At 42.8% G+C, this 22,114-nt stretch overlaps 1 protein-coding gene across 1 annotated transcript in view; it reads left to right on the top strand.

Annotated features, from left to right (window-relative positions):
* The window catches only part of LOC146860237 (threonine--tRNA ligase 1, cytoplasmic-like), a 177,998-nt gene extending 156,694 nt beyond the window's left edge, over positions 1 to 21,304 (top strand). The window contains exons 18-19 of the mRNA XM_085644066.1: positions 10,796 to 10,910; positions 20,923 to 21,304. Of these exons, the coding sequence (XP_085500192.1) occupies positions 10,796 to 10,910; positions 20,923 to 21,071 (264 nt within the window). The 3' untranslated portion in view covers positions 21,072 to 21,304. The remainder of the gene's footprint in view (positions 1 to 10,795; positions 10,911 to 20,922) is intronic.
* Positions 21,305 to 22,114: the final 810 nt, after the last annotated feature.

The raw sequence follows: 22,114 nt of genomic DNA, 5'->3' as shown, positions 1-22,114 counted from the left end.
GCAATTCCCAGGGCTCCCAGGTAAGACAGAAACTGAATAAAAATTGTTTCTTTAGACAATATCAGAAAGGAAATGTAAGTAAGGGAATGTTCTCTCCTCTCATGGATGATGGAGTTATAGGTGTGGCTTAATGGGTCACATCAAAAAGAACTATCTGACAAAGTATTCGGTCATCATCCCAGTGATTGTCAATCTCATTTTAACAACTATGTCAGGAACCCAAAGTCTGGCTCGGTCTGGTAACATTGGCTATGTGGGAGGAGTTGAGTTTCGTATCTGTGAGTTCCTCTGTAGGCACCAGATATGTAGTCACTCACCTAGGTGTGCGAAGATTGAGAGGAGACGATGTTTCCCCACCCATGATGTGGTATATTCTGTGCTGACCTCCTTCATATGCAAAAACAGTAGTTGATGGACAGAATGCAGAACCATGTCATACATTCACCCCAGTACAGAGATCTGGGCCCAAATCCTTAGTTTTTTTGCTCACCATGCCATTCCAGTTTGAACCCAGCCATATGCAAATCAGTCTTGACCCTGTGCCTCATGGGAACAGTCCAACCCGAACTGCCAAGCCAGGTCCTCCCTGGACTGGAACCAAGCATCCTAGGACCGGTTTCAGAGTTTCACCCCTCTTCAGCCAGGATAGCTTGATTCCAGTGGCATGGAGAGCACGGGACTCACGTCTGAGCATACCCGTCCCACTCGGGGTGACAAATGCAAAAACAACAGTTGATGGACAGAATGCAGAACAATGTCATACATTCACCCCAGTACAGAGATCTGGGCCCAAATCCATCGTTTTTTTGCTCACCATGCCATTCCAGTTTGAACCCAGCCATATGCAAATCAGTCTTGACCTTGTGCCTTATGGGAACAGTCCAGCCCGAACTGCCAAGCCAGGTCCTCACTGGACTGGAACCAAGCATCCAAGGACCGGTTTCGGGGTTTCACCCCTCTTCAGCCAGGATAGCTTGATTCTAGTGGCATAAAGAGCACGGGACTCACGTCTGAGCATGCCCGTCCCACTTGGGGTGACAAATGCAAAAACAACAGTTGATGGACAGAATACAGAACAATGTCATACATTCACCCCAGTACAGAGATCTGGGCCCAAATCCATCGTTTTTTTGCTCACCATGCCATTCCAGTTTGAACCCAGCCATATGCAAATCAGTCTTGTCCCTGTGCCTCATGGGAACAGTCCAGCCTGAACTGCCAAGCCAGGTCCTCACTGGACTGGAACCAAGCATCCTAGGACCGGTTTCGGGGTTTCACCCCTCTTCAGCCAGGATAGCTTGATTCCAGTGGCATGGAGAGCACGGGACTCCCGTCTGAGCATACCTGTCCCACTCGGGGTGACAAATGCAAAAACAGTTGATGGACAGAATGCAGAACAATGTCATACATTCACCCCAGTACAGAGATCTGGGCCCAAACCCATCGTTTTTTTGCTCACCATGCCATTCCAGTTTGAACCCAGCCATATGCCAAATCAGGCTTGACCCTGTGCCTCATGGGAACAGTCCAGCCCGAACTGCCAAGCCAGGTCCTCCCTGGACTGGAACCAAGCATCCTAGGACCGGTTGTACGCCCTAAGTTGGCAGGGTATGCCCAGACGTGGGTCCCTTGCTCACTTTACCACTGGATTCAAGATAGCCTGGCTGACGAGGGGTATGAACCCGAAACCGGTCCCAGTATGCTTGTTTCCGGTCCAGGGAAGACATGGCTTGGCAGTTCGGGCTGGACTGTTCCCATGAGGCACAGGGTCAGACTGATTTGCATATGGCCATGTCTGAACTGGGGTGGTGGAGTGAGCTAAAGAATGATGATGGATTAAACCCAGATCAGTTGACTGGGGGTGAGTGTTTGATTTGCTCATGCACTCCGTCCATCATCCCCTTTGGTATCGCTTTGTTCACCTTAAGTTGCTAGGGTATGCCCAGACGTGGGTCCCCTGCTCACTTTACCACTGGATTCAAGATAGCCTGGCTGACGAGCGTTATGAACCCGAAACCGGTCCCAGGATGCTTGTTTCCGGTCCAGGGAAGACCTGGCTTGGTAGTTCGGGCTGGACTGTTCCCATGAGGCACAGGGTCAGACTGATTTGCATATGGCCATGTCTGAACTGGGGTGGTGAAGTGAGCTAAAGAATGATGATGGATTAAACCCAGATCAGTTGACTGGGGGTGAGTGTTTGATTTGCTCAAGTGCTCCGTCCATCATCCCCTTTGGTATCGCTTTGTTCGACCTCCTTCATATGAGCAAATTAAGGCACAAGCAAATAATAGCCTTGTTAATAGTGAAGAACCTATTTAAGGAATAGTTTGCCTGGAAGGATTACCGTCATTTGGTTACCAGGAAGGGGAGGATGACACTAATTTTCAAGCCATTTGGTCCTTGAGCTCTATAGGACAGGGGTTGCCACTCATATTGAGTATTGAACAAAATCAGCCATGCAAACTAACGTATTTACTTGACCATGGTGCTCTCGGGTAATCCCACAGTTGTAAAGTACATTTTTTCAAGATACAAATATAGGAAGTCATATAAGGTGTACATATAATGAAATCTAAACTAACAAGATTTCTGAATTGAATGGACTAGTTATAGTTGCCATCCGAGGTATAGCTTGAGAAACTACACCCCTAGGTAAGAAACAACTATCCTCCAACATCTTAGGCATTCTGATAAGACGTTTTGCACACTTGTGACACTCTTGATTCACTAAGCCACAACTTTGCTCTTTCTTCCCACTTGTCATGTTCCATTGTTTCTTACGATCCTGTAGCACTACAAAATGACTATTTACCTCAACAGCTTGCTTTGGAGCAGACCACTTTGAAATCCTATTTCTTCTGCTCAACCCAAACCTCATACAAACAAAATCTCCTTTTCAAGGGTTACCCACCGGTCTCCTCAATGGTCCCTTCCACCATACTTACTTCTTCTGCACTCTCACTAATCCTGGCAGCATTGACCTTACTCACTCTTTAGTTACCCATCCAACTTGGCAACACTTTAGTGCAGAACAGTCTTCCCTTAAGCAGTAGGAAAAGTGTTTCTTCCATACAATGTGGTGTGCTTATATAACACCACAAAATGTCCTTAACCTAGTTTCTCTAGACCAGCCACTATGAAAAGCCAGGTGCAGGCTTGTTCCCAGCAATCTTCTGAATCATTCCACCAATCCATTATTACGTGGATGATACAGAGCTGTTTTATAATGCTTCACCCTTTTCTGTTGCCAGTAATTCTAAAGTTCCTCAGAGATAAACTAAGTACCATTATGAATCACTAGTTCCTCAAGATAACCCTCTCTCCTAAATATTTACTTTTTTTTAAAACGACAAGATTAGTAGTCTTCACCTCACTAACAAAACTTAATTTTGGCCACCTAAAGTAATATTCAATAATCACTATTTTATACTTCTCTTTGATTCCCATCAAACTCACAGGTATTATCGGAGTTTCCTTCCTCACATGCGACTTACCATTGCAAGCACATGCTGTGCAGTTCCTTACATTCCTCTCAATTTGCCATTCCATACCAGACCACCAAAAGTCAGCCTAAGCTTTCCTTTTCATGGCTTACATACCACCCTAACATTCATGTTACAAGGCTGGTGCTGAGCGTGTGTGTGCGTGCACGCCTTGCCCTGCCTAATGTAGGTTGGTTAATTGAAAAGCCACGTCTTCAGTGGAATTCAAGATGAGAGGAGGAGGCTCTGAAGAGGAGGAGAGCGAGGTCGTTCAACACTTTAGGAGGTGCACAGAAGACTTCAGAGAAACCAAACGACACTGTGAACAGCTAGAAAGGAACTGGGGAGCCAGCTACGACTCCACAGACAGAACTACCTACAAGGCTGGATTCAGACGCTATCACCAGCAAATAAGAGGCACCAAAAAAAACACTAGTGGACTACATCGAAGGAAGCTCCAACATCTGCAAGGAGATCTTCTCGATTGTCAAGGATTTCACTATGCGCTCAGTCACTGTCAGCAACATCAATGTCTCCCAACAACTCTGCTACAACCTATTCAACTTCTTCCACAGGAAAATCGCAAACATCTGCAGCAACTTCGCGCACAAACCCAACCCCAGAGAACTCAGTGCTAACTTACCCACCACCAACCAAGACAGCCACCTGACCGAATGGACAACCCTCACTAGAAACTACACAGTGGCAATCATGCAGACCATCCACTCAGGTGTCCCAATGGACCCATGCCCACACCACATGTACAACCTACGAACCTCACAAATCAGCACCAGCCTGACCCACATCATCAACAACTCCATTATGTCCGCCAGTTTCCCGGATTAATGGAAACTTGCAGAAATCAATGCCCTCCTCAAGAAGCCAACAGCCGACTCGAATCAACTGAGCAACTTCCGACCCATCTCCCTTCTCCCCTATCCAACCAAAGTGATTGAGAAGGCGATCAACAAGCAATTCACAACCACCTCGAACTTCACCATCATCTAGACAATATTCAGTCACTCTTTTATCGAGTCTTTTAGATAAGGATGAGCTCACAAAAAGGAGTCACTCCTGGTCAGTTATCCACTCATTTATTAAATTGGAACCTCAATTATATCTCATGACCCATTTAAAACCATCTCTAAGGAACAAATTTATGCTGCTATGGTTTGGGAGATACCCTACAAAAGATGGAATACCCAAAAGGGAAAAAAAACTGGACCACAAAAAGCTGTAGGTTATGTGACTTTTATAACAAATCTTTAATACATATTGTAACTTCGTGCCCCCAGCTGTTAGAAGAGCGGAAGACTCTGTTGAGACCCATTTTTAATGAACTAGGGGTGAGAACATGTCGGCACGCCATTATAATCTGTTTCACTGGGAATATGCCCAGCCTGATCTAACAATTTATAAAGTTCATTTTTATTGTCGCAAAAAAGCTACTAACTAAGTCTGATAATGATTGTTATTGCAGCATCATGTCGCCAAAGACATTAATGCCAAAATGATAATTTGCTCCCAAAAGTTTAGTGCGTGACTCTGAATCTGAAGTTCCAAAGGTTCTAAATTGTTATAGTGATTAGGAAAACCTATCCGAGATTTAAGAAAAATATTTTTAAAATATGCACAATTAACTATTTTTTGGGCCGTCTTGCCAAAGAGAAAATTATTTATTTCTTAGCAGTTTTTGGAATAGTCCGCCAGCCGCCAGCACAACTGTATTTAAAACAAATCTTGCACAACTGTACTTTAATTATTGATTGGCACAGGCACTTTTAATCATTGCTGCTACTTTTTTACTATAAAGTTGCACATGTGTTTTTGTTGGTATAAATTAGTGTTCTTAACCTTTTGTGTTTTATTCTTGATTGTAATGATTTGTATTAATCAACAAATAAAGTATATACTACTACTACAATCAGGATTCAGAAAGAAGCACATCACCAAAACAGCCCTCATTGTGGCCACTGATGGCATTCACGTCACCCTGGACTGAGGAGAAACGGCGGCCCTCATTCTGCTTTACCTCTCTGCGGCCTTCTACACAGTCACCCTCATCAGAAGACTCCACAAGATTGGCATACAAGGATCCGCTCTCAAATGGATCTGTTCCTTCCTTACAGAAAGAACCCAAAGGATCAGGCTACCATCCTTCACATCAGAGACCAAGAAACTTATATGCGCAGTTGCACAGGGATCATCCCTCAAGCCCACTCTTATCAACATATACATGACACCGTATGCCAAAATACTCCGGCCACAAGACATCAAAGTCATTTCCTACGCAGATGGCACCCAACTCATCCTCTCCCTGACAGACAAGACAACCACCAACAGAACCCACTTCACCAACTTCATGACCATGGTAGCAGTGTAGCAGTTTGAATGCCACCCAACTGCATGAGTCCCTCATGGGACTCTATCTGGTGGCCTTCGGAGTTAGGACTAACACCCACGGACCACGCAGGAAATCTAGGAATCATCCTAGATGACAAGCTCAACATGACAGCTCAAGTCAGTGCAGTGTGCACCTCCTGCTTACACATTCTACGCATCTTCAGATGGTTGTCTCAGAACACCATATGGACCGTCATGCAAGCACTTATCGCCAGTAGGCTGGACCACAACAGAATCTCCAGACAACTCCTACACAGACTCTAGACCATCCAGAACACCGCTGCAAGACTTATGCTTTGACCTCCCATGCCACGACCACATCACACCGCACCTCAGAAAGCTTCACTGGCTTCCCATTCACAACCAGAGCCAATTCAAACTTCTCACACACACATACAGAGGAGCCCTACACAACACAGGACCAGAATAACTGAACAGCCTCGTACACTTTCACCAAATTATCAGGCTCCTACGCTCTGCCTCACTGTCACTCACGTCAATAAGAATGGGATAGTCCTGTATCCCTCAGAACCTGGGCAATTATCAAAATACTACAATAGGTTCTGTTGAATAGAACAATTTCTTAGTATGCCATATTTGATATGAGCGAAAAACACACCAAAGATGTTATTCATGTGATTTGAACAGTTAGACTCTTATTTCAGTTTGTAAATATGGCTGTCACAAGAGCGTCAAATAAATTTGTTCTGACAAATAGGTGACATTTTGTGGATATGTGAAACGAGTGAGTAAAGTGACAATGTGATATTATGCATAAAAGTATTATATACAACAAGGGAAACTGTACAACAGTAAAATGAGTAACACAGTTAACATCTGTCCTTCTGTAATTTGTTTTACATGTTTTTGCAAAACCCTGGCGCAAAACTTATTTAAGCTTTGGGGCGATTAAACCATAGGACATGAGTGGGTGTGGAGCGTCGACGTTTTGTCCCTGAAAGGCTGTGCTCCTTTTGATATCCATAAATGCCCTTTCACATATCAGGCCGCACATATCTCTTTCGTCATTGCCCTTAACAGCTGGGTTCGTTCTGAAAAATTGCCCACAAATTTAGCATAATTATCCGCCAACCCAAGGAAAGAATGTAATTGATCCTTATTTCTTAGGTTGGTAGCTTTTTTTAGTCATCTCTTACAGTTTGAGCTTAGGTTTGATTCCATCACACGATAAAGTGCGTCCCAGGTAAACCACTTTGCTCACTGCAAATCTACATTTACCTGTACCGATAGTCAGCCCTACCTCGTCTAATATCTTCAACACCTATCCTAATACACCGTCATGAGCATATAAGGAACAGATCCATTTGAGAGCTGATCCTTGTATGCCAATCTAGTGGAGTCTTCTGATGAGGGTGTTGTGGGGGACTGTGTAGAAGGCCGCAGATAGGTAAAGCAGCATGAGGGCCGCTGTTTCTCCTCAGTCCAGGGTGACGTGAATGCCATCAGTGGCCACAATGAGTGCTGTTTTTCTAAGGTAAATCCTGGCACCAGCACTTCGTCCTCTCCATCTTGCCCAGCAAACTCTATATCAGACTTCTAAAAATAGCTGAAGCAGTGGACAGCCCAAACAGCATGCAAATAAACGTGTATGCCTCTTGTTGGGCAACAGAAGAGGTTAAAAATTGTTGGGTACAATAAGACTTGGTGGTATGTGCTAGATATGTGCAATATAGAAAAATAACCTTGAATCTTTCACACTGGCCAGTATTTCATTCATATTTGACAAGGGATGCTGAATGCCATATTTTCTTTTTTAAACCCCTTAGACTTACACACACAGGTATCATTTCTACACCCTTCTGTGCTATTACTATGGGACCAAGCCACTCTAATGGCTCTATTGTTTAAATACATTTATCAATACTTAACTTAATCAATTCTTTTCTCAATGCGGCTCTTAATATCAAAGGAATATTGCTCATTTTGTGAAGTTTCAGCACTGTATTCTTGGTCAATACAGTCTGCCACCTACATTTATGTACAACATCTTAACTCATTACTGAACAATTTGGGAAACTCGTGCTTACATTGTTCACCTTCGTTTTGAACCATTACCAGCTCAAGATTTTAGTCAAACAAAATTCCTAGCACACATTGTTCCCGCCAATCCAGCAAGTTTTCACTTTCTCAGTATGCATCCTCGCTTCCAAATTTTACCCCATGTAAGGCCATGTTGCAGTAAAATATCCCACGGTAGGTAAATAACCTTCTGGTTCTGCATCAGTCTCATACAGTTCCATTCTGCATACTTTGCCTTAAGTATCCTTGTCAATACATGTGTAAAATGAACAATAATCTGCCCACGTTGGTGCATTTACCCCACACACCTCTACTGAACACTTAGGAAGGCAATAAGGTTCATACACTGCATTCACTTCACTGTCTCAAGTGTCATCCTCCCCCACTACAAGTACTTGAGCATCATCTTTACTACTGCCAATATCATCCTGTACTATTTCTCTGTCTCTAGCACATAAAGCATTCACACTGTTCCTTCCTCTGCTCACTTTACCCTAGTACATTTTGAGAAATGTCCCAGGTTTTTTGCATTTATAACATTGTGCTTTTGTAGCCAGACATGTGCACAAATTCTGCATGTTTGACCCTCTTATCTCAATATCAAGATTTCGTCTCCAAATCAGTCACACCTTTATCTTTCTTTCCTCCATTCATTTTGCTTTCCAATGGCCCTTGCACTTCCTCAACTCCTCTATATGCAGGTATCCGAACAACTTTACATATTTCTTCTCAGATTTTTTAACTCTTTAACATAGCAAGAGTTGTGCTTTATGAGTTTGGCCAAGCTAATCCTCTTGTACAAGGAAGATTCCTTAAGACTTAACAATTTCTCTCAGGTTAGGTGCGGTTAATTCTGTTAATTAACATATCCCTTATAATCTTTGTGGAGATCTATGAACTTACAACTAGTCGCAAATTGACATAGCACTGCTAAATACGGGTCTATTGATTCTCCAGGCAACTTACGACGTTTCACCGCAGTGATTGTCTTTTTACCAAAATTCACCTCTAATGCTTTGAAGAACACACCATTTTCACCATCCAACCCTTCTTCCATGTCCAAAACATTATTATCATCTCTACACGATTTCTATCACTCATACGTAGCGTTTTTAAAATATGTATGACTTCTACCACTAGGCAATGCTTCAACATACCAAATTTACTCTTGGCCCCAAATACATTACCGTCCATCGCTTCCTAGTAAGTTTCAAAGACCTCCTACCAATCTTCCGATGGCATGAGTGTTTCTACATGATTATAGTAAAATGCTGGCGAGGCTGCAATCAATTTCATTGTGGTAACAAACTCAAGGTAGGAGAAATTTGCAGTGATGCTAATAAGAAAAGACATGGAGGATAAGAAATGTTGTCACCATTGACTATGGAGATGTTGAACAATATTGCTGCGCTATCACTTCATAAGACTGTAGGAATCTCATTGAAGTTTCTACTTTCATATGAGGAACATTGTCCACTGAGATTGCCGAGACACCCTAGGGTATTTGTGCGCTTTACAAATTGCATAAATAAAATAAATAAATAAATAAATTTCTTTTGGGCGCCTGACTGAATCAGCATTTTTTTAGGGACAACATTCAGTGCTATTAATCATTCGGGAACAACATTATCCTTGTTGGAATGCCCAATTACAAAGATAATACTGCCATAGCCACCGAGAATCACGTTACTTAGTAGTCACCTGCCAGCCGACGTGGAGATAGGAAAAGCTGTCAAGCAACTCTCCATGTGCAGCTTAACGCTCAGTCCTACAAGATAATTTAATTTTGTTCATGAGATCCTCTGTTGCCTCGCGTCAGTCTTCCAACATTCTGCCGATGTGTTTTGGCAAACTATGCCACTCATTGAGATAATTGTGAAATGCGAGGTCAGAGAAGCATTCTAGTGAATGTGCTTCTAGGCAAAGTGTGCCCCTTGTTGGGTAGATGACGTTGCCCTACAGCTAAGGTGGCCTAGGCAACTCTGTGGCAGGTGATTGTGGGTTAAAATAACTCGTCATCAGTATGAAAGTGTGACCTTCTACTCATGACATGAGACAACCACGACGTAGAAGTAAACCTACAAGAACTTCTTTAATCTCCTTAGTACAACCAGCCAGTGCATCACTCCTCTTCAACCGCCTGTCTTCGGAACCCCCACTCTCCCCACTTTCCAATACAGATTCCAAATAATCTAAGCCACTTTACATTCTAACACCTATAACTATACAACTTGTACCAGTGTAGTGGTTTTCATGAGTTATTACAAATTGCTATTAGGCAACACATTGTGATGGGATAGGAGAGAAATGCAGTGTTATGCTTCACATACCCGTGCTTATATTAAGGTTTCCTTTGCTAGTGATAGATTTTAGTCCACCGTGCCAGAGTGAGGACAACCTTTACCAGGCATGCCTTCAAACTAAATGGAGGAAGCAGAGAATCCGCAACAAAACAGATGCAGGTTATAATATCTGCCACCATCTTGGGTTAATTTGATGAACTGGGATCTATATATTGTGGCCAAGTTGCATACTTGGTTTGTACCTGCTTTGTACATGCTTTAAGTATATGAAATTGATAAGTGCCTGTCGAATCCTAAATAAAGATGTGGAAAATGTACCTGACTGCAGTGATAAAGGTACCACATATCCTTTGGTTTTGAGAGGTCAGAGTGCACATAATATGTATGCATTGTAGAAGTAAAAAATATTTTAATTTGGATTACATAAAAGGACAACAGACATATATGATTTTGGGCTTGTGTTCGGTGGAGATAATATTGTTCTTCCTCACTTTCTTTTTGCTACGTTATATCTTCTATTGAGCGAGGAATATTCCTTTTATTAAATATAAAACATCGTCTTTTCAGGTGTGCAGTCGTTTCTATGAAGCAGGGTTTATGGCTGATGTTGATCTGGATCATAGCTGTACGTTGAATAAGAAGATCCGAAATGCGCAGCTGTCTCAGTACAATTTCATTTTAGGTAAAGTATGGTTTTAGGTGACTGTCTTGCGGTTCTTCTCAGTGTTTTCTGCATGCAGAGAACCTGGTTTGCGACACCGTTTTCTAAATTGCTATCTGAGTGAATACAAGCAATACTATTTCTGTTAACCCTGTTCTGCTATAAATATTGGTTTGAAGATTGAGTGGTTTCAGATACTATTGCAATATATGAATTGGCCCAAGATGGTAAGTCAGGTACAGAACACCCTCATGGTGGCCTTTAAAGCATTGAATACTCAACTTATCAGGCTTATTTTCATTTCAAAGAAGAAACACACAAAAGAGAAGACCAGCAAGGTTTCCCCAATTACCCCAAGGTGTTGAGTTTCCAAAATAAACAAATACTTTTCTTCAAAGGTTGTGTCGAAATTTAGCAAAAAAGCATTTATAAAGGTTAACATGGGCCCACAAGAAGAGGATACAAGCAAACTGGTAACAAGAGAATGTGTACAGAATCCTGTGGAGGAAGGGAAAAGGTACTATGGTTAGAGTACGGGTAATGATGTTACGGTGTATGTGGAACCCATGTAGGAGTACTTGTACTTCGATATTGCTAGGAGAGCGTGTGCATATAGAACTGCTAATATATAGCTAAGCTTAGAGGTACCGGGATATAGGTAGGGGAAGTGATACCAGGGTATCTGTAGGGTTGTATATACTAATGTGTGAATACAAGAGAGGCAAACTAGGGGATGTGTGGGGTAGAGGATTCGGGTGAAGATACTAGGGTATCAGCAGAGGTAGAGAGCTTGGGTATAGGCTTGGGTGAAGTAGAGGGTATATTTAGAGGTAAAAGACCATGTGCAGGTGTACAGGTATTAGAGTAATAAACAATAATAGACAATGTGTAAAGAACAAAAGAGGGAGAAGGTCGGGTAGCGACCACATTGGGTAAGGGAAGAGGGTTAAATAGTGAATAAGTAAATCGGACATGAAGCTAGACTGAGGACTGGGTTCAGGGGTATCACATTTTAGTAATCTTGTGGAAAATGCTTTGCATGCTTGACGATGTAAACATTTTATCTAAATACTTCGTTATATTTTTATGACTGAAAAAAAATAGGTTGACTCACAGGACCTTGTAGTGTTGGCACCTTTGCCAGGCCATGTTATTAGTCATATATTTAGCAAGTCGCACTCATTTAGGCCTCTAACTATGATACGCACCCTTTGATAAATCCGCAAGGCTATTAATAAGAACCCTTTGTAAGCTATGCTAAAGCAGGCACTTTCAGCATGCCACTTCAATGTTTTATTTTTAGGTAGACAATGCTAATGATAGCACACCCAGCAGGTTGTATTGAAGGTGGCATTTTCACAGTTTTTGGTCATTCACACAGTTTTGGTAAACTATGCTTAAGACAAATACCAACATCTTTGACAAGCTGATATGAATGTTGCACCCATGATTAGAGTGTATAGTATGGTGCTAAGGTCCAAGGTTCCACCCTTTATTAGCCAACATGACAATTACGTGGTGTAATTATTTGGCAAATACAATCTTTTGCGTGATGTCCCAAATGTAGGACATGTAAATGTTTAATGTTAAACATGTCCTTACAATTAAAAGGCCCAAAAGGCTGTTTTTGTTGTACTAGTTTTAATTGCTTTATAGGAAAGCATTGGGATATAATATTAAATGTAATATGTGTATCTCTCCTGAGGAAACAGTTGCAGAATTAATTCTTAGACTTTCTAAAATTAAGATATTTATTACAACCCCAGTTTATTGGTAAAGTATGATTTGTAAATTTTGTACACCAGATACTTTTTAAAAGGGGCCTGTTACCTTCCCAAAGCGTGTAGAAGTCCATTTTCATGAGCATCATCCTCTTACCCGGGAGCTGATTAGCCCCTAATGTGTTGGTGTAGAGAGTAGTTATATTTCTGTGGTAGGCTGACCATCTAGGCTGTGCCCAGGAACTTAACTTCAAAGGGGCCTTTCTTGTCACAGACTGATGTAGCTAACACCTGGACCTGTCCTTTCCTTTGTCCTACTAGCCAGTCAGGCAACAGGCCCAGTGGGAGTGGAGCTGCCCCCAGAACCTGGGCCTGAATGACCACAGAGGAGGGGTTGTTCATTTCTCTTGCCACATTTCTAGGGTGGGCACAGAATCTCTGTACAGGGGAAGAAAAGTTCTGCCACGGTTTTGGCACTGTGGCTTTGTTTGCAGTATAACACGCGAAGTGCTGCAAATGTGGGTAAGGACGTCCTTGGGACTTTTTTACAATTGGTTAGGGAATGGCTTGGAGTTTTCCCCAACCCCAGGGTGGCACTGGGAATAAATCTGGCATCACCAGTACCCACCTCAGATCACTTCTGGACCCGAGAAGAGCCCTGAGGTTCTGGACCTGCTATCCTCTTGTACCCAGGACAAAGAAGTCGTCTCATAGGGTTGTATGGCTGACCTCCTCTTTGGGCTACAGGAGCACAACAAGTTTCAAGATACTTTTTTTTTTTGTTGGCATTACCAGCTTACCAGTTCCAAATAGACCTGCCCTGAACCCTGCTTCTGTCCTCTCCTATAGAGCATCTAGTCCCCCAAGTGCTTTCCCCAAGGTTCTGGACCCTTGGCTGGTGTCATAGTGTATCCTTGTAAGGTTTCTTCAAACCTGCGGCTTGGAAACTTGAGAACCGAGGTGACACCAGAACGAACATGCTAAGCCAGTCCACCAAGGGTGCATCACTTCTTGGATTGAGTTTGCTATGATCATCTCCATAGCAGCAAATCTGATTCACGTTGACCAACCTGTCGGCTGTATGCAAAAGACATTGGTGGCTATTGGAATTCGAACCCTAGATCTTTTTCCGCAAGGAACTTTCCCACCATAATTGACTGCTTAGCTGACATTTTGGACATCCGCTCCCATCATCAATGAGCCCAGCTTCAACCACAGCCTGCTGCCATGCCCCAATGAAGACTTTTTCCTCCTTTGCCATAAACCTTATCCTTGTCACGGTCAAGCTTAAACAGATGAACGCAGTTAACACTTAACTCCTTTTATTGCTATTTTGAATCTTAAACTTTAAAGAATCATAATTCTGGTTCTACCGGTTGGATGTTTGTTGTTTTGTGTTCCTTTTATTTTTTTTATGTACTCTATTTTTCTAAATTGTTTGGGGATTTTTCTTGTGTTATGTTTTGAACGTATTTCTGTTTGAGTACTGCATAAATACTTTACACATTGCATCTTAGTTAAGGCTGTCTGCTTTTAGCCATAGCTACCAGGGGGTTGAGCTCATATTAATTTAGTGACTTCAGTGGCTGCGGCTGACCAGGGCCCTGCTTATTATTTGAGGTTGGTAGTCACTTCCCTCAGCTAATACCCCAATTTCTTACAGTAGTACATGGCTCTTTAGAGCTGTGTTGGGCCCAATGTCCCACAGGTATTCCATGTATAAACAGGCATGTATCGGAAAAGGGTGTGTTGTGATGCAGTGACCATAGGTTGCTTTTTCATATAGCGGCCATATTAGAAGTATAACTTTGGCACATTAAAGTAATGTAAAAAGTGTCCAGTATTGTGGAGAGTACAAAGTCTAGGTCCTTTAAAGGATATTTTTAGCCATTGTCTTCCCTTGCCAGTATACACCACCTTACAAAACAGCTACATCATTTACGACAAGCACAGTCACCTATGTGACTGAGAAACACCGTCACCGTTGGCTTTTGGCAAACTTGCGGCCACGCAAGACACTATTAGACTGAAGGCTGCGAAGTGTAGAAAAAAAGGGCAACAAGCTCTTTCCATCTATACATCTAGGATCTGGTACAACAACCCTTAGTCACCAGGACCATGTCAACCTGCACCCAAAGCTAGGAACCTCTGTAAAGAAGACAACATCACAAAATATTTTCAGTCCACTTCTACCCCGAGAATCCAACTACTTCTCCTATCACTTTGCTTTTCACCATGCACTCAACTCTGCGGCCTTTTGTCTTGTTTCACATTATACATATACCGAAAACATAAATCCTGCAGTGACCAGATTTCACTCTTCTCCAGTTGTCGCAGATTATCTGGGATTGTTTGTGAAATTATGACATTATTTAAACCTAGACATTATATCCTGAGCGGCAAAATAACTGTAACCTAACTTTTGTGTGGGTTCATCCTCCATAATTTGTGCCTGATGACTCGCATTGGCATGCTTGAGATCGGGAACCAGGTTAACATAAAATAGTCTGGAAATGTGTGTTGGTCCCTCTGTGTATTCTCATTTTAGGGTTGTGGGACAAGTAAGGTGGTTTCCTTCATGAATACATACTAATTTGATATAAACTAGACACTATTATGATCAAACTGACAAAACAAGCTTAACTTTACTTTGACGTTTCAATTAAGCACTGCATTAAAATCTACAGTGCACAGATTCTTGAGCAGGTGCTAAAATGTTTGCAATAATCATAGAGTTGATGCATTACAGCAAAGATGGTCGAAATAATAGGTGGGGCTCAGATTCTGTGGGGCAGTAATACATTTGGATGTAGGCAAAGCTTTTGGGCGAGGTATGTTACAATATATAAATGATTAAATGGAAACATTGGGCTGCAATTCCTTTTGCTTGCATGTAAAATGAATGAAAATACAGCACTTGGTGCTTAGTGGGGTGAATGTAAGGTCAGGCGTTGGCTGCACAATAATGTGTGCTGCCAAGACTGAAGTCTGCAGTGTAGTGAGCCTCTTAATACATCTCAGAGGGTTTTAGAACATTGCCTAGTTTAGCTGAGGTAACTAGGTTAATTCCTACCCAGAACAGGGGGTGGTAATCGAAGATGATTTAGCTGTGAACTCTCATTGAGAAAAAGTTACATTTCCTTGATACTTGTTCCTCTATATGGTCATGGTGACTTGCACTATGTATGGTAGGGGAACTGTATCTGCTAGTTTTATAAAGTGTGTATTTAACCTGAATCAATCTGCTGTAAAGTGAAAATAAGCGCAGCAATGAGGAACGGTATCGGAGACCAAAAAACTTTTAGAGGACTCCTGCGTTCCTCAACCACCCTTCAAGCAGATGTTTCTTCAAAGCACTTACCAATTCATAAGCAATGTTTTAGTATAAAGTGGAAATGCTCTTTTATTGTGAGTGTGTTTCTTCATTTTGGTCTGGTTGACAAAAGCTGGCTCTTGTTCCTCACAGATCATATGTTTTAATCCAGGTTATTGTATTTATTTAATTGGACTTGGCGAAGTCTTGCAAATCAGACTGTCAATGCTTAACTTGCCACACAGTGCGACACATGATTACGCTGAATCAGTACAGATTCTAGTTAATTAAAATGCTCAGATTCAGACCAGAGCAGGTTTACTCAGTATATTTTTGTCAGACTCTCACTACCGTTATTTGGGTTCGGACTACCCATCCCAAGGCCATCTAGGGGAAGAAAGGCTAAGAATTTCATAACGTACATCGTGCACAGAAACCCAAGTCCTCGTTCCTCTTTTAAGTGCAGTGCTAATCTCAGAATGTATTACTATTAAATTAATTTGCAGTGCGACGCAAGGGTAGAAGCATGATTCTGGAAAACCTCCAAATGGCACTTTAACAGTAGAATACAATCCCAAATGGAGTCCTCATTGTCTTGAAAGCGCCATTCTGTTTCGGAGTTGGACTAACTGCTAGAGTAGTTATCTAAACCTGCTTCTTCCTTTATTCCCTTCCCCATCTACTAGCCCTGCCTAACTCTTTAAGGACATGACATCCCACTAGGGTCGGTGTCTGTCCCTTATTTATGGGTTGGCTCTACCTGGTGTGGTAGGGTCGGTGTCTGTCCCTCCTTTATGGGTTGGCTCTACCTGGTGTGGTAGGGTCGGTGTCTGTCCCTCCTTTATGGGTTGGCTCTACCTGGTGTGGTAGGGTCAGTGGCTGTGCCTCCTCTATGGGTTGGCTCTACCTGGTGTGGTAGGGTCGGTGTCTGTCCCTCCTTTAATGATTGTCTCTACCTGGTGTGGTAGGTTCTGTGTCTGTCCCTCCTTTAATGGTTGGCTCTACCTCGTGTGGTAGGGTCGGTGTCTGTCCCTCTTTTAATGGTCGGCTCCACCTGGTGTGGCCTTGTCTAGGAAAGCACTGGTGTGTGGTGCTGTGCCGGGGGCTTCCCAGCTAGTCCTAATGCGGACTCCTGAGTGCACACCTTACAGTACTGCTCCTGCAGGACCCATCTCTGTGCAGGATAGTGAGGACTGACCTCCTTGTTAAGGACATTGGAGCTGGCTCCTTTCTTGGGCTGAGCTCTATTATGGAGCTTGAAATCGAGGGCCCAATCTTCCCTCGGCCATGGTGATGACAATAACAACAAGCATTGACATATCCAATAGGTCTCGTCTTTGGGACCTTATAAGTTTTGAGTTAGCAGCACAATATCCTTGGGGCAACAACATCAAGTGTTCGATGGCTAAACACTTATACGGTCCCAAAGGCGAGACCTATTGGCTATGCCAATGCTTGTTTCTCCCGAAGCTAATACCACTATGGACAAAGGAGCCAGCACGGTGCCAATCTTTAAATTACTCTACAAGCACATTATGCATTATGATTATATAATAAGAGTTTTTTTACGTTGAGAAAATAAAAGAAAACTAAATATTCTAATGGGTGTGGTGTTATTACTCCCTTGATAATGGTTAATATGAATACAGGAATCTCAAATTGAAAGCATTTCACAGACTTCCGGCACCAGTGTTAGAAATACACAACGTTAAATCAAATACAACAAGCTGAACAGAATCCCACAGTGATGCTGTCCACAAAAATAATTACAGTCCGCTGTACACCGAGGTGCCAAAAATCACCAAGAAATTGCAGCAGCTGCATAAAAAAGACACAAGAGAGACGCTCCCATCTAAACCCCAAGGCACACATCAAGCCAGCATAGCCAACATTTGGATTTTGCACTAGCTACCTAAACAAAAACAAATTTAAGTTTAATATTTTCACGCTGACTCGTAACGCGTCTTAGATCGCCGAGAACTCATGCTAATCAGGGAACAGCCGACGTGAAAGCTCCTTGGCAGGTCCTTCCACTTGAGTGAGCAGCACCTGCTGAGCTGCCACCCGAGCGCTGCAATGTCTATGCGAATAAAGGGCAGTCTCTGGGCCCTTAGCTTCATATATGGCTCGACCTATCTGGGAACTTGCGCACAAGGAAGACAATGCCAGGTGTAGACATTTGTAAACGACTCCTCTGTTTAAACAAGCATACGTCATCTTAAATGGCGCAGCAAGGAATAGCAGAATGCAGCGAAATGGAATGCCACATTTTCCTATTACAGTTGATTCGTAATGTCAGAAATAGTCTGTAATGAGAAAACCGCAGCTAGGTGTTCGTGTATGCTTGTTTCAGGTATTCGAAGACCGTACAACATAGTTATGTACACAAATCCTTTCTTTAAAAGGGTAACTGGTGGACATGCGCCTCAAATACGGATTGTAAAGGAATCCCTATTTAAAAAGAGAAAAAAACAAAGCGGAAATCTAAGTATTTTATTTACAAGCTAGCTATTCACCAGTACATTGACTATTTAGATCTCGTCCAGGAAGGGCATTCTAATAAAAAAAGGTATGCATAAATAAGCCACCTCTGTTCATTTCTTGCTAGGCGGGGACGGTTTTCTGACACTTTCATTCACTGTGTACTTCTTAAACTGTGTGTGGACTAGAATTCTCGGACTTCCCATGGCTGGCAATTAATTTTACAATAACAGAAAAGCAATTCACAAAATGAACACTGGAGGTCAGTGTTGGCTCTAAGAAAATGTTGGTAACACATGCAGAGAGACCATATAAGTATGCATTCCTTTACTTCGGAAGGTTATAGGTCTTTTCGAAGCAATGTGGGTACCCGTAATCAATGTTTTCATTTCGGTGGGGGAGGGGCAGAGCGAGGCGCTTGGGAGAGCAAGGCTTAATGAGCCATGTAAGCCACATGGCGGCTGCACGCGTGCACGCAAGCTTGAGGCCAGGAAAATATTGTGGTAGCACTTTGAAGAGCCACTGACTAAATGTCTCGCAGGGCAGCGCATGCGCTGGCTCAGCGAGACGTAAAAAGCACTAAACCAAAATCTACTCCTCCCTACGAGTAATGGTAGAGCTTTGTTCCTAACTGCACACTGTGCTAGCAGTCCCCTCAGATGTCTTTTCCATGCACCTAGTTTGTGCGTTGGATGACTTCAACATTCTCCACTATGGTGAAAAATGTTAGTGGTACACACTACAGAACCCAAATCACATACTTCACAAACTAAAAGATAACGTAAAGGCTGCTACTAGAGTACATAGACCCTTCTCCCCTTCAATGAAACGTACAGAGATTATTGTTGCTTTTTAGGAGTACTATCCTCCCATGCTGTGAGAAAAGCATGGTCAGAGGTATTGTCCAGCACCGGGCGATCCAGCTTTTGAAGGCTGATTCATTCCCTTAAAGCTAGGTAGTTAAGACTTCTTCCGCCAAGGTGAAGCCCACAATCATCCCTATATGAGCTCAGGATACAAAGTGTAGGAGCCGAGATTCCTTAGGCCATAATGTACCATGTTGCTATAACTACGCTTGTAGGAAGTGGCTGTAGAGACCACAAATGTCCTACCAGCCCACATGCAGCGTACACGTGGCCTGTGACCTATCAATCAACCCGCATTTGTATAGCGCGCTAATCACCCGGGGGGGTGATATCCAGGCCCTCCAACTTGGCTTGCATCCCTGTATGTACTCTAAAGGTTTATACTCAAACGTGCTGAGCAAACAGGATGAGCCTTTTTTTCAGTGAGCACCTTTTCAGGGACTAAGCTGGCGAGAGCCTAACAAGACATAAAATAATAAACTAACAGCCAAGTCTATAACGTTGTCTTAATCTCTCTTAATCCAGCAATTCTGATCATTCGGACACTTTATAAGGCTTTCATATCCTCTACAGACACAGCTGCCTCAGTTGACCTAACAATACTTCATCCTTCCAGCGGTGGGGCCGTTTGTCATAATTGGCTGAAAGAAGTAGGTACCACCCCTGCATGTCAAAAACTGCTTTCAGCATTTTCCTCTCTGCATCGCACCAGTCCAGTTGGGCAGTTGGTGGCGTAGTGGCTTGCAACAATGGGAACAGCAAACCTTAGTCCAGAGAACCCTGGTAATATGGCAGGACTTCCGATTGAGGCTTCCTTGCATTTTTGAGTAGGAGACCTGGAGAGAGGCGAGGTTTGGCCATGTGCACTTCACCAGTTTGTTCTGTAAAAAGATGGTTACCTGTTACTTCCGTGAAAGTACAGAAGACTTTCCAGGGACGCACAGTCCACGGATACCAGAATCGACTAGAAGGACGAGTCATTTACTTCCATTAATGCTTTCTCTACATTGCCTTTTCCCGCGCATTGATCACCCCTCTGCCCTTGCCCTCCGTGAAGTTATCGGTGGGTTGTGTTTAGATATTGCTTCCGGTCGTGACTGCCATTTTACTGCAGTGAATTTGGGAACTCCCAGCGATTGAACAGCTGGGCGCAAACGTTCCAGACTCCGCTTGTTGCCGGAATTGAATGTTATTGATTATTTCTTGTAAGCCATCACAAAAAGCATAGCGTATTTATTCACCAGGAGGCTCCGTCCTTGAAATCCATTTGTAATATTTGAATTATTCACGCATGTTAAGGTGATGGTTGCCTGTCCTGCTTTGGGTTTTCTGTGTTTTTTTGCATCCACTGTAAATGTCTGAGATCTGCTCATTTTTTGATGCTCCGCCCACCTAAGCAGAGCTGGGGACTGCGGATTAAAGTATGCGTTTGTTGGAAGAATAATATAAATAAGGTGTAAAACGTAATCCTCACGTTTTGCAAATGTGTACCTAATATTGTGGCTGTAAAAGGCGTTTAAATCATATTTGAAATTCCCCGAAATAATAATGTGCTGCTGCCATCTTGTGACCAAACAGTGTACAACCTTCTATTGGATTAGCTTCGGATAAAGCAACTTCCAGATATGAAGTGATTCTGTTCTTCTTTGCAGTTGTTGGGGAAAAAGAAAAAGAAATCGACGCTGTCAACGTGCGAACAAGAGACAACAAGGTTCACGGGGAAGTGTCGGTAAACGCGGCCATCGAAAAGCTCAAAAAATTGAAGATGTCCTACTCAAAGAATGCAGAGGAAGAATTTTAAAGCTCTGCAACTTTGAGAGACACCCATGCCAGCCCTGGGGTCCATAAGCACAGGACTTCTGTTTCACTGTGAAATGTTATGTTGGGAAACTGGGCTTAGAGCTCATTAGTTTTGATGTAAGTCGCGTGAGATTTCTGGATTTTGTTAGTGAAGCGACAGAATGAACTTCTACACAACTTGTGTACCCACAACATCCTTATAATGTCAATAATAAATAGGAATGTCTCGAAGAATGTCAGTCTTCTTACTCACTCCATCCTGGCTTTACGCGTGTGTGTGTGTTCATCTTTTACGCCTGTGCCCAGTGACAGAGTGAATATACGATGATTTCCCTTGAATGATCATTTCCTGAAACCCAGGGAACACCAAGGCATGCGTGTGAATAATGCTGGATCTAGGACTGTCTCTTGTTTCAAGGAAACTCACTCATGTGCAGTCAAAACTTAGTTGGATAGTTTGATTCCAATAATCCTAAAACTATCTGCTTCATGTGAAGAAAAAAGGTAAGAATTTGCATTTTGTCTAATATAATGCTTGCACCTGTTAGACAGGCGAGTCCCAGGACCATACACCATGCTGAAATGTAAACATTTGACATTTTAACTTGATGAAAAAGAAAGCGAAGAGTGGTAGGGCTAACAGTTTTGATTTTTATGTTGTGCATGTAGAAATGCTCCCAACACACGGTTTGAAGAAACAAACGTCTGTAATTGATGGTGAAAGGTGGCTGTGCATGAAGCACGTTCTTTGAAAATTAGTTGGGTTATATGTGATTTTTTTTTTTTTTGGAGAGGCTTGTTTTTCTAAAGACATTGTTGACATTGCAGACTGTGGTACCCGAGGCAAAGCCCCCTAGTGAGGTGCAGGTGGGGTGCTAGTGAGGTGCCACAAGTGTGAGGTTCAGGAATTGAGAGCGTTGGAGGGACGCAGGAAGTGTGATGGCACAAAGTAGGGACAGGCTACTCCCAGGAGAGCGTTACATAGTAGAAGGCAGTCTGCAAACGATGGCTGACAGTGCTGGTGAGTCACAGAATGGGTAAGGC

Source organism: Triturus cristatus, chromosome 3_1 (assembly GCF_964204655.1).
Source record: "Triturus cristatus chromosome 3_1, aTriCri1.1, whole genome shotgun sequence".
Taxonomy (NCBI): domain Eukaryota; kingdom Metazoa; phylum Chordata; class Amphibia; order Caudata; family Salamandridae; genus Triturus; species Triturus cristatus.
Note: the sequence above shows the minus strand (reverse complement) of the source record. Positions and strands in the feature narration are given on the sequence as shown.